General features: G+C 42.3%; 1 protein-coding gene across 1 annotated transcript in view; it reads right to left on the reverse strand.

The window, feature by feature from the left end:
- Positions 1-579: 579 nt before the first annotated feature.
- The window catches only part of GLRX5 (glutaredoxin 5), a 34420-nt gene continuing 18996 nt past the window's right edge, over positions 580-16003 (reverse strand). Inside the window, exon 2 of the mRNA XM_085626452.1 lies at positions 580-2753. Coding sequence (XP_085482578.1) covers positions 2575-2753 — 179 coding nt within the window. The 3' untranslated portion in view covers positions 580-2574. The remainder of the gene's footprint in view (positions 2754-16003) is intronic.

Raw genomic sequence — 16003 nt, forward strand, 5'->3', positions numbered from 1 at the left:
TGGAGACCATAGTCCTGAGGAGAAGCAATCTACCTCTGCCGAGTCTATTTCACCTGGCCTACATTCAATCACGTCCCGCCTCCCACTTACTGGAAAGTGCAGTAAACAGTAGCTGGTTGGTGGTTTCTGTATACCGACCAACTGTATGAGTCAGGAAATCCAGCCACCAGCCTTCCCTTCCCCAAACTTTTGAGGTCAAAATGTCAGGTATTGTGCTAGTTCTTCTACAATATGGAATTATTCTAACACCAAACTACTCCCTATGCACAGGAGAGAAAGAGGCACACGAGGACATCTCTATAAAAGGGAACTTGTAATACCTTTCAGTGCTTACATTCCACAGATCCTTTTTAAGCACAGTGGTTTTCACAAACCAGTTGATTACGCTAGCTTTAGCAGCCACAATTACTTGCAGCAAGGCCATTACAAAATGTGGTTTTCTAAAGATGCTTGCTGTCTTACTCAATAAGCTTAGAAAACAGAAGTTCACATTAAAATAAGAACAAACTAAATACGCTATAGATTCCACAGTAAAAACAAGAAATTATGTTGAAGTCTATAAATCAAATACTAATCAGAGTGAATTAAAGATGTATTTTATTATAGAATAAACCAATGTGTTTAGTCTCCATTTATACTTGGGGCTCTACAAACATCAATACATTTATTTGACAAATCACCGAATATAAACCATCATCTTATCTACATTCATCGTGTTAAATGAATCAAGTCTTCAATAAGTTACTCACTCCATTAAAAGTCACAAAACACACCCACATATTCTCACAAGGACTGCTATGGAGCGCTGTCAGAGGTGCATTATATCGTAATGCATCCTATTTTGAGCTGTAGTATTTAATGTGCAAAGAATTACTTTGAAATTAAAGCGAAGTTACACAATAACAGTGACAGATGGGTTCAACATGGCAAGTAAGATTTGACAGCAGTAGGCTGCTGCAAGATTGTTTTCCTATTACAAGCACAATTGAACACAGACATATGTCATTGATTTCATACTTAAATACCACCCTCCTTCTAGTAGACTATCCAGTGGTAGTACACTATGATGCGGAGTAGAGACTGCTATTGAAGTGCAACATTATGGTTAATGCAACTCAATAATTTGGATAATAAGTGGCAAATCTGTCTCTGATTAAAATCAGTCACACCAGACTACGAAAGGTATTACGATGCTGCACTAATGGAACACTGGGATCCAAAGAACAATAAAACGCTCCATTAGACATATTAAGAGTTAGCAACCAAACCACCAAGAAGCAGCTTTGTAAAACATCAAAAAACAAAACAAACACAAAGCAGCATTATCAACAGATGTGAACGGACATCATACTGACAAGCATTTGGATCATGAACCAGAGTACTACATTTATTTTCTGTGGGTTATTTTAACAAGCAGAGACAAACGAGTGCAGTGTGGCTAGTGCTATATGTTACCTTAATTTGTTTTGCCCTTACATCACACTGTTTTGGGGGTTGCTGCAAAAAAAGTGTGAACGTAGGAGCATACATGTTTCCAACCTGTATTTTTAAATAAACAAAGTAATATTGTGAATTTTAGAACAGCATAATGAGCTATGGGCAAAGAAAGCAAGATTGACAATAAAGTTAACATCCTGTAGGACACACTTCACTGAACTGTCTTTATTTTGACCACATCTGCGTGACAATTAAAGGCAGGTTAACAATTGTAGAAAAGCTAGAGCTGCTTTGGATTAGTGACGTGGGTTACTAGGTAGTATGCTGTTTAAAATCTTGCAGCTTTAATTCGAATTTCTGCTGATCATGAAAAAAACATGGGTGTTTTCCCAGTCACAGCGCTGTCATTACTAGTTTGTACATTAGTCAAGGACAACACAAAGCACAGTCTAACTGAATCTATTATTTCAGTATTTATTATTGTGCACCATTTCTTTTAAGGGAAAAAGACTATGTGAATGGTTATGGACACGTCCAGGTCACAGGGGATAGTCAATCTGCAGTGCTAATTCCACCTTTTCAGACAATCTATTGGACCACATATGCTCAAAACGTCCTTAGAGATACTAAAGTCCAGATCATTGCGAAATGACAGTTAACCAAAAAAAAAAAAAAAAAAAAAAAGCAAACAAAAACAAAATGGTATGCAGAGAAACAGAAATGCAAAGAAGAAAAATACATCAGTTTCAATATCTAAGGCTCTTCGTGACCCTACTAACCTATTCTGTGTTTTAGTGGAAGAGATTAACAGACCAGAAGTGTAGTAGTGACAAATAGTCTAGCATGTTCAGTATAATAGGCAAAAATGCTGTTCATTACAACAACAAATTAATACAAGCCTTTGGTTAATTAGTCAAACAATATATTGTCATGGTTTCACAAGACAGGTGTAGTCTACAAAGTAAAGCCAACAATGGAATTGTCCATTGATTACCCACTGCAAACTGCACATCTTAGTGTCTATTGAATACTTTCTTTTAAGTGGGTAAAACACGGGTAAGGCTTTGCTGGCAATAGGGTTCTTCAATAGGTTTTATCACAAACTAACTACAGTCCACGTTCTGAATCATCTGGTGTTCACTTTTCTTCTTGGCTCTGCTTTGCATCTTCAAGAGCAGAGCGTAGTCCTAATTTCTTTAGTTCTTCCACCAGATCTCCGTTCTGATGCATCTGGAGAAGTATGTCACAACCACCGACAAATTCACCATTCATATATACTTGAGGGATGGTGGGCCAATTAGAATAGTCCTTAATTCCTGCAGGAAAAAGGAATACCAGTTAGGTTATATACCCTTTAAATTCCAAAAGCAGCAACAATATTTTCCCTTCACTGTTTCAAACTTTCGAAGTCAAAGACATGGGTTAACTTATTTTTAAAAGTATAGATCTAAATTCCTGTACATAAAGGTATCTTGATTTCATTACAGGGGCTGGGCCCAACACTTTACATAAAGACTAAAAACAAAATTATGCTAGCATGGCCACGAAGTATTATGTCAACAAACTCACTTCAGCAATTAACATTTGGGAGAACCCCAAAAGAATTCTACACATCAACATGTATTTGTTAATAAAACTGAATTCCAAAACTTTTAGCTGACAAGTAGTGAAATTGTAAGCACCAGTTAAATTAAGCGCCTCATCAACTATCTAAAGACGTTGCTAAAGAAAGATCACTCGTTTTATGAATAAAACCTGCAGTTCTGAACAAGTTTCAGAGCCCTTATGAAAGGTTTCATTCTGGAATTTAGCACCAAAGCCGTAGTAGTCAAAAAGAGGGCAATGATGAGGACATACCATCTGTTGGCTCACTCCATTCCATATTTTACACACAGATTAACTTGCAATTCACTACCAAGCTTCAAATTCGTTTAAGGGAAAAAAGTGTTAGGATTAGAAAAAGTTACAATATTCTGCTTTAGCACTAGTTATAGAAAGAAAAAAAAAATAGTTGTTCTAAGGTGCACATTTCCTTATAGCTAGTTACTTCACTCATGGAAAAAGCAGAATTCAAATCAATATCTAGAGACTAGTCCGGTGTGTAGGTAACTCAGCTAGTCAATATTCAATAACAAATTCAGATCTCCACTGTGCTGCTAACCACCAAGACCACACTTATGGAGCCTTCACCTCGCTTACAAAACATGAAAGATCACCAGATTACTTTGCGGCTGTACCACAAAGGGGGCAGTGGTATTACATCTCACCATTCATTTGGTTACCAAAAGCCTCATCTGGTAGGATGTTCTCGTACATTATAAACTATTGCCTGGACAATGTTATCAATGTCTCCAAAGCAGTCTTCTTGGAGCAACAAAACTAGCTGAATGCCAACTATGCAATAAACATATGTTTAAGACCAGTTTAGTAACATCTTAATTGTTCAACAAGCATTCGAACTTTTTGTGGGTGAAATCTCACCTTAATGTGCTGCTTTTTTAAAGTTTCATACTTAAGCATATGAAGTGCTGAATTTGTGGATTTCAGGCTACTTAATTGTCAACTTACATTCAGTGCTGATGTAAGAGGACAGCTGCTACCAGAGTCCAGAAACAGCATACCTGCAATTACGCAAATCAATCCTATCTGGGGTTGTCGTCACATAAAAACGTGTCTTCCTTGACAAAGTGCAATAAAAGCCATGTTCACAGTAGTGAATTTAGTTATACAACTTCCCCTATGTCCCATTAAGAATAGATGTTTACATTGTTACTAACTTCAAAACTCGTCCTTTTAGTATGAGAAAGGAAACCCTCTTCATAATCTCCTTTTTAGGTCGAGGACTATCCGGTCTGCCGAAGGCAGAACCGGAAGTCGGAGATTTAATGTTTCCTAGAGTGGCTATTTAGCCCGCCTCTTTTTTGCTTCTCTTCCATTGGCTGGCTTCCTAAACGGAGGCCAGCCATTGGAGGAGAGAGCCGTCCCTCCAAATAGGCTCCGTCTTTTTCAGATTCGGGGGCGTGTTCCTTGCTGTTCTTTCCACTTTTTAGCCACGCCCCCAAATCTGAAACCGCCGCGTTTCTCCGAGGCATTTCTGCTTCGCCTCGGAGAAAGGCAGTGGTGTGCTTGTTGTTAAATGACTGTCAGGCTATGTGAGGAAATAACGATGCTAAAACCTGCGTGCGAGGTAGGGGGCGCGAGCAATATGTGGGTCGTTGCTAAGGCAAAGGTTGTGCCAGTCCTGGTGCCCCGTCCATCGCGACCATATGCAGCAGTCACAGTGAAGCCCGTTTCAAGGTAGGTGGGCGAAAGTCTCAAAGGGAGAAGTTGTATTGATGAGTCTTAGTTTTCGCACTTCCGGTAGCTTCAAGAGCACCAACAGTAACAGAAAGAATACCAATATGGCGACAGCAGTAGTTCCGGTACAGGGAGGCGATCTGTTGGCAGTGCTCTGTTTTACTGTGCTGCTGACAGGCAGATCTCGTGAAAGCCTCCAGTTCCCGTGTCAGAGGAGTCGAGATGCAGGGGCGGATGGGGGGGGCCGGCAAGAGCCTGAAGGTGAACAGTAGTAGGGAGGGGAAGTCACTAAGCCGTATGCCCAAATAAACTCTTGAAGTCTCCGTCCGATACACACGCGTTCCTCCTCTGCCACCCTTTTCTTTGTGCATTTTGCCTCTTTAACCTCCACACCTTAGTTCAAAACATCTTCCACCCCGCCTCTGACCTTTACAATCTCCTCACAGCGTTGCTCCCCTTACAACTGTTTCTGATAATCCCGTTCTGCACCTGCTTCTTCTTGCATTTATATCTTCTCTCCACCCAGCTGCCCCTTTCTGTATTGATTCCCCGCTACCCCTTACCACCGCTGTTCACTGTTTCTCTGTTTGCGCTCTCACCTTGGAACGTAGGTGCTCTGTAAGACTGTTGGGACACCCTTCGGACAGTCCCTAGCTTTTTGGGTAAAACCCGCTGTATTGTATGCAGGATTTTCGAGCACATGCACACAGTGTCGTTTTAAATTGTATTTTGTTTTTTTAAACATTTCATTTTTATTAAGACCTCTACTGAGATCAACAATTAGTATAATATAGTACTTAAAACATTGTTTTATAACCTCTATGCAGTCAGAAAAGTTTCAAAAACGAGTTAAAATGTACAAACATTATAGCAGGATGCACTCCGCAGCATGAGCGTTAAGCTCGGTTCTTGATTTGCCCTTCACAATTCCTTCCTGTATTGTGAGCAGCAGCAGCACACACGGCACTTTCTAGTGCATGAGCTGGAACCCACGCTCACCCTGTGCTCCGTCTCCGCTCTGGATTTTGGTGAAGTTGCAGTGTGCGCGCGCAGCGTGTTTTCTAGCTCGGTTTCCTGCTCCCTACCATTTGAGCCCAGCACAGGATGTTACGTTCAGCCTCCGTCTTGAGCTGCCTGACTCTGCCCCGCACTCCTCATCTCTATCTCACTACCTCACTCTCTCTCTCAAATACACTAAGTCACTTACACTCACTCTTTCACTACCTCACTACTTCACTACATCACTCTCTATTTCTATCTTAATACCTCACAACATCCCTCACTACCTCACTCTCTTTCACTACCTCAATCTTTCGCTATCTCACATCACTCACTGTTTCTATCTCACTGCGTCAGAAAATACCTCACTCACTCTTTCACTACCTCACTCTCTATCTACCTCACTCTCTCTCACTACCTCACTCTCTTTCCGCTAATGCAATAGGTATCACATATGCAAAAAAAAACTAATGCCAATAGAAATGACAATGCCATTTATTTATGAATACAAAAATGATAACAAAAATAATGAGCAATACCAATAGCTCTACCTATAATATTGCCGAGACCATTGCATTGTAAATGCTTGTTAACAGGAGGTCTCCGGATTAAAAGAAACCTTTTGCTTGCAGGTGAAGATGTAAAAATTCCAAAACCTCACTAATCGAAGAGGACACCTCAGTTACAAAAATGGTAAAGTAACGTTACTGTGACAGGTAAAGCTGAAAGAAAGGAATCAGACTGGACAGAGAACTAGTAAGACATATGTATGTTGCCATGGGGTGATCAACCCTGTGGTAGAACATGCAGTTATGTTAATCTAAATTTGCTTCACTTAATGCAGGTCCAGTGCTGTATTTAGGTTTTCAATGTAGTATTCAGTTAATTTCCCTAGGTAACTGCAGCTAAGAGGTTGTAACTCTGATCCTGGAGAGTAGGAGGAAGGCAAGAATGGGGGAAGTGGAAAAGAAATTACATCCACCAGGATGAACTGCTTTTCAGTTATTACCACGAGGCGTTTATGATTGATAAAGGACAAGACTAAGATCAGGAATTCCAAGTAGGGACTTAATAAGGCCCACTTGGCGGGGGAGGAGAAAGTTTGATGCAGCAGATCTCTTCATTAGTAAGTTATTTATCAACATTTTTGCATTAAGTTGTTTGTTACACTAGTTTAATACAGCAATGGCAAAACCAATAATTCTGGCTTTAATTTGCTACCACATGCAAATACAGGCAACCCAAAAAGCTATTTACATGAATTACATGCACTAAGTTGTTTACAGATTAAAGCAAGAATCTCTGGTGTTGCGAAAAGTGGAAACAAGTAGCGTTCTGCACAGAATGGTGGTGAAGTGTAATTTTCAGTTGTAAAATTGAAATTTGCACCTAGCAGCAAACATGTTAGAGATAAAAACTTATCTGAAGGGAGCTAAAGTACATTATATGTACAGTTTAAGGAACTGATGACAATATGTACGGATAGATGTCCTGTCAACTGAGACATAAAAAACTAAATTGCCACTAGGGAGAGGATCACCGAGGACGCCAGATGAAGTTGGCAGGAAAGGGCACCATAGATAAAATTACCTAAAATGATCACGTCATAGAAGATCTAAGTTACGTGTCTGACATCATGCCAAGCCCAACGGGAAAAAAAAATCTTGCTTTTCATTTCATAGTGTTTCTTGGGGTTAGAGTAAGCGTCGATATAGAAAAAAAAAATGGCAAACATTTGGAGCCACAAACGTTTAAAGCTGAAAATAAGAGTTTGAAGCTTAGAGAAGAACTCAAATTACGTCTGCAATTATGCTTACATTGAAAAACAGTCAGTACAGAACGCACAGCAGTTTACTATCTAAATCACCATTTTTGGCCCCCCTTGCAGTAGTTTTCTTCATGCACTTGAAATCGCGAGATCAGCTTTGAAGGAGCAACATCCGTGCAACACTTATCTCCTCTGCACAGACCAAGTCATTCTTGGAAAACTGTGTTGCCAGTCTCCTGAGGTAAACCTTCGGTTGTCAAAAAGCAAGGGTTAGTGTACTCGGCAACCCAGAAGTCATCAACTACAGGCTGTTCTTTACTTTTTACATATATTATTTATACAGGAAAAAATGTTGGGGAAAAGAAACGGATATCGACAAAGCAGCTCCATTTTGTCATGATCATTGCGACCAAGATACAATAGTTTCATACGGACAAAGTTGTATGTGTTTTTATTTAGTAAACAAAGTTTTAACTATCTTAAAACAACAGAGTGCCCAGAAAAACAGAACTGGGCGCTAGCTCCCACACAAATAAACTGTTTTGACTTATGATGAAAGATCCGAATGAAAACGCGTGCTAATAAAAAATAAATAAACAAGATAGCCTCCACAGATCATTTAAACCAATGAATTCACAACTCTGAAATGCTGCCTAAAACGTTAACTCGTGCACAGTGAACAAGCCTATGAGTATTTTTTCCAAAACACACACGTTTTAAATGTGAATAAAGTGTAGAGTCGAAAAACGACCACTTGCAGAACAGTTAACAGGAAATAACGTAACCAGTAGTCCTCTTCAATATAATTCAACTTTGGGATTGGGCCATTTTACTACCATCACATCATTTAAAGCATGTGTGAAAGCGATCTAAGAGGGAACTTCGAAGCAGGAAGAAACGATAAATCTTCCTTTAGGAGAAATATTAACTTTTTGTGAGGAGCGAGGGTGAGGGAAACTCACACACCCACTACATGGATATGGTTAGGTTTTAATTTTGAGACGACTACAGAATTGTATCGGTTAGACCGGGCAGCCTGAGGGTGGTCTTCCCCTGGCCTTTTTGACTCCACGTTTTGTTGAATCTTTTGGTTGGTCTTAGGACTCTGAGCACTTTACCACAACTAATCAGTGTGAAAGTGCATCTGCTTCTTCCCTCAACATGAATGCAATTGGTGTATACCTGATGGACATATTTAATTTACTTGTAAGGTGGTATACTAAATACCAAAGGGCCTGTGAGCTGAATGCTACTAGTGGTCCTGCAGCACTTCTTGTGCCACCCGCTGAAGTAGCCTTTCAAATCTATCCTAGGCCTGCTGTTGCCCTGCTTGTGTTCACAGTTTACTGTCACTTCAAATTGATTTAAAACTACTAGCCAAGCCTTAACCTCCTTTTCTTACATACAAGTCACTGCTAAGGTAGGCCCTAGGGGCAGGGAACTGTGTAAGTAAGAGGTAGGACATTTACTTTATGTTTTGCATGTCATGGTAGTGACAAACAGCCTATTTCGTTTTTCACTACAGTGAGGCTACTCCTCTCATAGGTTAGCATTGGTATTCCTTAATACACTATAAAGCTATTATTCCTGATCCGAGAATAACAACTTTTTCATGTTTCATATGTTTGTAATGGTATTGATAAATCCTACTTACTAGTGAAGTTGTATTTAACATTACTATTTTAGAAATGCCACTTTTAGAAAGTGAACGCAAGAAGATGGACGGAGTGCTTAAACCTTTCAGACACTCACCCCCAGTCACAGATCTGGGTTGAATCAATCATCATTCTTTAGCTTGCTTTACCATCCCAGTTCAGACCCAGCCATATGCAAATCAGTCTTGACCCTGTCCGTCATTGGACCAGTACAGTCCAGCCCGAACTGCCAAGCCAGGGCTTCCCTGGACCAGAAACAAGCATCCTGGGACCGGTTTCGGGGCAACACCCCTCATCAGCCAGGCTAGCTTGAATCCAGTGGAAAAGTGAGCAAGGGACCTACATCTGGGCATACCCTGCCAACTTAGGGCGAACAAAGCAAATGCAAAAAAACAATGGATTTAGGCCCAGATCTCTGTACTGGGGTGAATGTATGACATTGTTCTACATTCGGTCCATCAATTGTTCTTTTTGCATTTGTCACCTCGAGTGGGACGGGTATGCCCAGACGTGGATCCCGTGTTCTCAATGCCACGAGTCAAGCTGTCCTGGCTGAGGAGGGGTGAAACCCCAAAACCGGTCCTAGGATGCTTGTTTCCAGCCCAGGGAGGACTAGCCCTGGCAGTTGGGGCTGGACTGTTCCCATTGGGCCCAGGGTCAAGACTGATTTCCATATGACTGGGTTCAAACTGGATTGGCATGGGGAGCAAAAATTTAAAAAAAAGATGGATTTAGTTCCAGATCTCTGTACTGGTGTGAATGTATGACATTGTTCTACATTCTGTTCATCAATTGTTCTTTTTGAACTTTTGGAAAGGGGACATTTCTCTGCACCTACTGCTCTGTGTGCCTGACAGCCTGTCTCCTATACAAATCTGTTGTAGGTGGGTGACAGTTACACTTTGTGCATTCCCTCAAGACAGCCACAACACAGAAAGGATAGGCGTGTCTCAGTACCCATCTACATACAGCTCCATTTTGATGGCCTTGCCTGAGCAGGATAGAAGTGAGAGGCTAACTTTTCACTTGAATAGGTAGTGTTCTGCCCCACACAAAGAGCTGATTTATCCCCCATAGATAGCCTGGCAGACAGACAGGACTGGGCTGAAAGGGGAACCGGTGCACTTCAGAGACCTGCTATGAAGTCACCCCCATATCAAAGGCACTTTTGGGTACAAGTACTGGGTCTTTGCCCCCCCTGAAACCAGACACTTCTGGATCTTGAACTGAACCCCTATCAGAAGGACTGCTGTGCTGCTTAATGGACTCATCTTTGGACTGCAGACTTGGAAGGGCTGCTTTTCTCTTGTGTTGTCCTGCTGCTCTCCAACTCTGCTGAAGGAGAGCTGGACTCTGCCTTCCCTCCAAGTGATCGCCAAAGTCTTGTTGGCTAGCCTCCGCTTGCTTAAGACTCGGGGAAAACACAGTCTCTACACCTGCTCCTGTGCCTGGCTCACTTGAAGTGGCCCAGATACTTGCAACACAGATTTCGATGAATCTCCTGTCTCTAACAGAACCAGCGCATCAACCCGGTAGCAGGAGTAAAATCGGTGCATCGCTTGATGCCTCACGACTCAGGTTCCCATCTTCGGAACTGATGCATCGCCTTCACTGCGTGGAAAAGATGGCCGCATCTCGCCTTTTGAGACCAGAAAAGGTTGTTTGTTCACTGGGCCCTGCGTGGGTCCTGTAGCTGGCCCGAGCTTCCACGAGGTCAGCCCAAACGTTGTCTTTGTACCAATCCTACGTGTTCTAAAGTAACCTTTTAGCACTACTTGCTTCCAAGCGGGTTACTCCATTTATTCTTTTCAAATTCAATGTCTCAACTGCTATACAGTGGATTTTTTTATTTTTGGTCCTATTTTGTTTATAATATACTAACTGTTTTTATAAACATGTGTCGAGTCTTTTTGTGGTGTAGTCATTTTGTTACTGGGTGTGTGGGTTGCACAAACACTTTACCTTTTTAGATAAGCCTGACTGCTCCATGCCAAGCTGCCAGAGGGTGAGCACAGATTATGTTTTAATGTGTATCTATCTTATCCGGACTAGGATTGTGGTTTCTGCTTGGACAGGGTGCACACCTTTGCCGATCAGAAACCCAATTTCTAACAGTATCCAATTAGGCTCCTGTGTAAACCGTGATGCAAGCCACCACCAAGGTCCTGCCACTTCACATGGGACTGCCGAATACAAATGGAGTTAGATATTCAGCATTTAGGTGGTGGGAATTCCAGAAAATGGGTAATCAGCCAGGAGTTGGACATTGAAAAAGTCTTCTGAATAGGGGTGAGGTAATGTTTCATTCTGCCTGCGGCATTGGCAGAATTTGGAAACTCTGCGTTTCTTTTGTAAGGTGGAGTTCCAGCCAAATTCCGCCAATCGCTGGATTTATTTCCCAGCGAGGCTTCAGAAAGGTGAGTGAGATTTGGTGTCCCCTAACACCATTTTGTACGCTCTCTATCAGCAGGCTGCTTCTCGAGTAGATCTTCTGCAGCTCATGTAGATTTTCTACATAAACACAAGCAAAATCAACTCGAATGGCTGTGTGCTCTTGCGCACCGGATGGTGCCGGCCGCACCACTGGCACTAAATTGGCGCACAATACACATAATTTCGGCCTGTTGGCAGAACTCCATTAAACGTCGCTGAGTTTTTATGTAACTGCGAATTTCAGTGGAGTGAAACTCCGCATGTTCCGCCCACCCCTACTTCTGCAAAAAGAACAATTGATGGACAGAATGTTGAACAATGTCAAACATTCACCCCAGTACAGAGATTTGGGCCTAAATTCATTGTTTTTTTGCTCCCCGTGCCATTCCAGTTTAAACCCAGCCATATGTAAAATCAGCCTGGACCCGGTTCCCCATTGGAACAGTCCAGTCTGAACTTACGGGCCAGGTTCTCCTTGAACTGGAAAACAAGCATCCTAGGACCGGTTTCGGGTTTCACCCTTTATCAGCCAGGCTAGTTTGACTCCAGTGGCCCACTGTGCCACTGGATTCAAACTAGCCTGGCTGAATGGCTGGGTTCAAACTGGGGTTGCATGGTGAGCAAAAGAACAATGGATTTAACCCAGATCTCTTGATTGGGAGTGAATGTTTTGATATATTCTGCAATCCGTACATCAATTGTGCGTCTTTTGCTTTCTCGCCTTAAGGGACGTGGGTCCCAGGCTCACTGTGCCACTGGATTCAAGCTAGCCTGGCAGATGAAGGGTAAAACCCCAAAACCGGTCCCAGGATGCTGGTTTCCAGTCTAGGGAGGACCTGGCTAGGCAGTTCGGGCTGGAAAGTTCCCTTGAGGCACAGGGTCAAGACTGATTTGCATATGGCTGGGTCCAAACTGGGGTGGCATGGAGAGCAAACGAACTATGGATTTAACCCAGATCTCTTGACTGGGGGTGAATGTTTTGATTTGTTTGGCATTCCGTCCATCAATTGTGAGTCTTTTGCACTCCCACTTCTGAACAGACATAGCCCGTTAGCACACCATACTTTTTTCCAGGTTTTAGGAAATGTCAGGGTTTCCTACTGACCCAGTTTTCCACCGAGTGGCAGGCAGTCAGGATAAATAATTCAGTTCACGCAGACATAGATACAGTCTGCCACATACCCTGCAGCATGTCAGTACTGTACCGAGGACTTGCAGTAACCACCTCCCCTTGTCCCCTCCCAGAGAATGTAATATTAATAATAACCACAGGTTCGATGGTGTCGAAGGTAGACCTCTTCCTGCAGAGTTCCATCTCTCCTCTCCCCCCGCTCCCTCCCCCCAAACACCCAAGAACCAAGTGCTCTGGTCCAACTTCAAAGTTATATGATGACCATTCCATCTTGAAAAGTCGATCCTCCTTAAATCCAAATAAACACTTTAATAACCCACTCCTTCAGCTGCGTGAACGCGACCTCCCAATTTATCATTCCCATTTGGCCTACAATAATCAACGCTTCCCTACTACTAGAGTCCATACCGGACTCTCTGAAAGCCGGTCAAGTCGTCCCTATCTTTAGAAAAACCCACCTTGAATCCTGCTACTCCAGACAATTTCAGACCAATATCCAATATCCCAGTTCTAGCGAAAGCTCTGGAGAAACATGTGCAACTTCAACTGAGCCAACATATCACCAACTTTAATCTGCTAGACTAATTCCAGTCCAGGTTCAGGCACAGCACGGAAACTACTATTCTCCATATTGTGGATGATGCTCTCCAAGCCCTTAACCAAGGCAAAACAGGTCTCCTAATTCTACTGGATTTATGCTCGGCATTCGACATAGTCAACCACGAGAAACTACTTGAACACCTCGAATTCAGGATGGGAGTAAGGGGAACTGTTCTCGAATGGTTTCGATCCTTCCTATGGAACCGCACCCAGTGATTCTTAGTTAACAGTAATCTATCTGTTCCTTCCCCGATAACCATCGGAATCCCCCAAGGATCAACTCTATCCCCAACCCTCTTCAATCATCTCCTTTCACATGTAGGCCAAGGATACCCAGATCTACATCAAAATCTCATCTTTAGAGGAGATCTACTCTTTGAATGAGGCCCTAAAGCGGACTGTTCACTGGCTCGCCTGCAACCAGCTCAAACTAAATGCACAAAAGACGGAGTTCCTTCTAATCTCTCCCCCTAAAAGTAACAGTGACATTCAGGAATGGACCAAGTCGATCACAGCACTAAACTGTACACCAACCATAGTGAAATCTGCCAAATCTCTTGGCATAACCCTGGACAGCAACCTGAATATGCGAGACCACATCAACTCGATGGCTAACTGCCAGATTTCAACCGAGCTACCTGAGGAAACTAAAATCTTTCCTTGATGCCTTGAACCAAAAAAAGGTCAGTCCAGGCACTAGTTAGCTCCAGAATCGAAAACGGATGTTCAGGCCTGCCCAAGATCTCCACGGCCCCCCTAAAAGCTTGCCTCAACTCCACCGCCAGACTCTTAACACGCTAAAAAAAATTATTCAACCACATATCATCGCATCTGATTGCGCTGAACTGGCTTCCTCTTGAATCCAGAATCCAACTCAAACTGGCACACTACACACGAAATCCCCAGCATATCTCGCCCAGAAAATCATGGTTTCTAGAGGAGCCAGAAACTCCAGGTCCGCCAGAGACTTTGTGCTCCAGCCACCCCGCTTCCAAAAGGAAAAATCTTACAATCGTGCCTTCTCTGGGGCCGCACCAAGAATCTGGAACTCGTTGCCATCTGTCATCAGAAAAATTCCCTCTCTGTCAATATTTAAAAAGGAAGACAAAACCTTCCTAATGGGCAAGTTTCTTCATAAATCATGCATTGCACACACCGCTCAGTGGCTTTACTTATGTTTGTTGCCGCTAGAGTTTGGACTGACTGGCTGCTATCCATCTTGTACTGACCTTATACTTCCACAAATGTATTTGCTGGATTTCTCTGCATTATGATCTGAACATTGTATACACCCTGTTATTCCTAAATGTTTCACCTCCTTCTACTCCTACTTATGTTTTTTTACTTGTATACAACATGTTATCTCTGTAAAGCACTCCGATACCATAACAGTTCACGTTCGCTCTCTATATACACCAGAAAGAAAGGTGACAAGAGCATACCAGTGTATGCAAAACCTTTGCCCCCGTTCCTCAACCATTCTAAGAGAAGGACCAATTACAGTTTCCTAAACACACCTTAATTTGGGAGTTACACGAGTGGGATATACACCTCAACTTGTCCAGCTTACCTCACGGTTTTTCAGAAATGTAATACTTATAGAAAATAGGAAACACAGTTCTTGCTGGTCGCACATCATATTTTCAGAGCATCCCTCTCACCGTCCAGATATCATAGACACTGTTTAGTGATATAAATATAAAACAAAATCTTCTGAATTCTAGACAAACTGATGAGAGGCATGGCAAGCTCCTCAATAAGAGGTACCTCCTGCAAAACTGAGCTTGAGTTATTATGGGCATGTGAATTTTGGCACAAGTGCTCAAACACAAAGTGCCTCTGAAGCAGCATAGCCAAAACCTTGGATGATTAAGTGGCTAATCCCAAGAAAGATTCCAAGATTTATGAACCTGGAAATGTAACCATTCACAATTACTCATGTCCAACAATTTACTGGTATGGAGTTAGGCCAGTTCTCCGGGGCCTATGGAACTGAACTGCAACTGGACAGTGCAGGCAGCAAGTATTGTCTATTGTTTGTTGAACCACAAGAATCAGATGCTAATGCGAGCTCAGTCAGTTGCCAAGTTACTCATTTTTAGGCTTTGACTTTCAAATGTAGCTAGGTCAAACTGCCGAGCATTACTCTTTAAGGTTGTTGTTGACTAGGACACTCGTACTCTATAGAGGGAGCATAGAGATAAACACAATACAATTGTATTGTCCAGTGAATATTATTTATTTTAGCAGGGAGTTAAGACTTATCCTTCTTAAGTTCAATTGTTCATTAATAATGCTACATAATCTTACATTTATCGGGCCAAGTTTAAAAGTAGAACAAGGCGCATGAAACACCCTCAAGACTCTACATATTAATCTAGAGGCAGCAACTTTAGTTATGTGTCGCAGCTTAAGTGTGAGGTCTGTCTGGCTTGCATTGCAGGGCAGACCATTCAGTTCAATGTTTGGTCGGCGAGTTGTTTTTCAAGAAGACGGCAGTGGTTGCAACAGTGCTTCTTACAGGCAGAATATCCTTCAGCAAGCACAGACACACAAGTAGATTGGTGCCACAATAAAAGGTTAACCCATCAGGCACATATCATCATGGATTAATAGCGGCAGACACCACAAGGGAGAGAAAGCATGTAAAGACCTGTGCTCCTTGAGCGCATAACAAGAGAT

Source organism: Triturus cristatus, chromosome 9, assembly GCF_964204655.1.
Source record: "Triturus cristatus chromosome 9, aTriCri1.1, whole genome shotgun sequence".
In the NCBI taxonomy this organism is placed as follows: domain Eukaryota; kingdom Metazoa; phylum Chordata; class Amphibia; order Caudata; family Salamandridae; genus Triturus; species Triturus cristatus.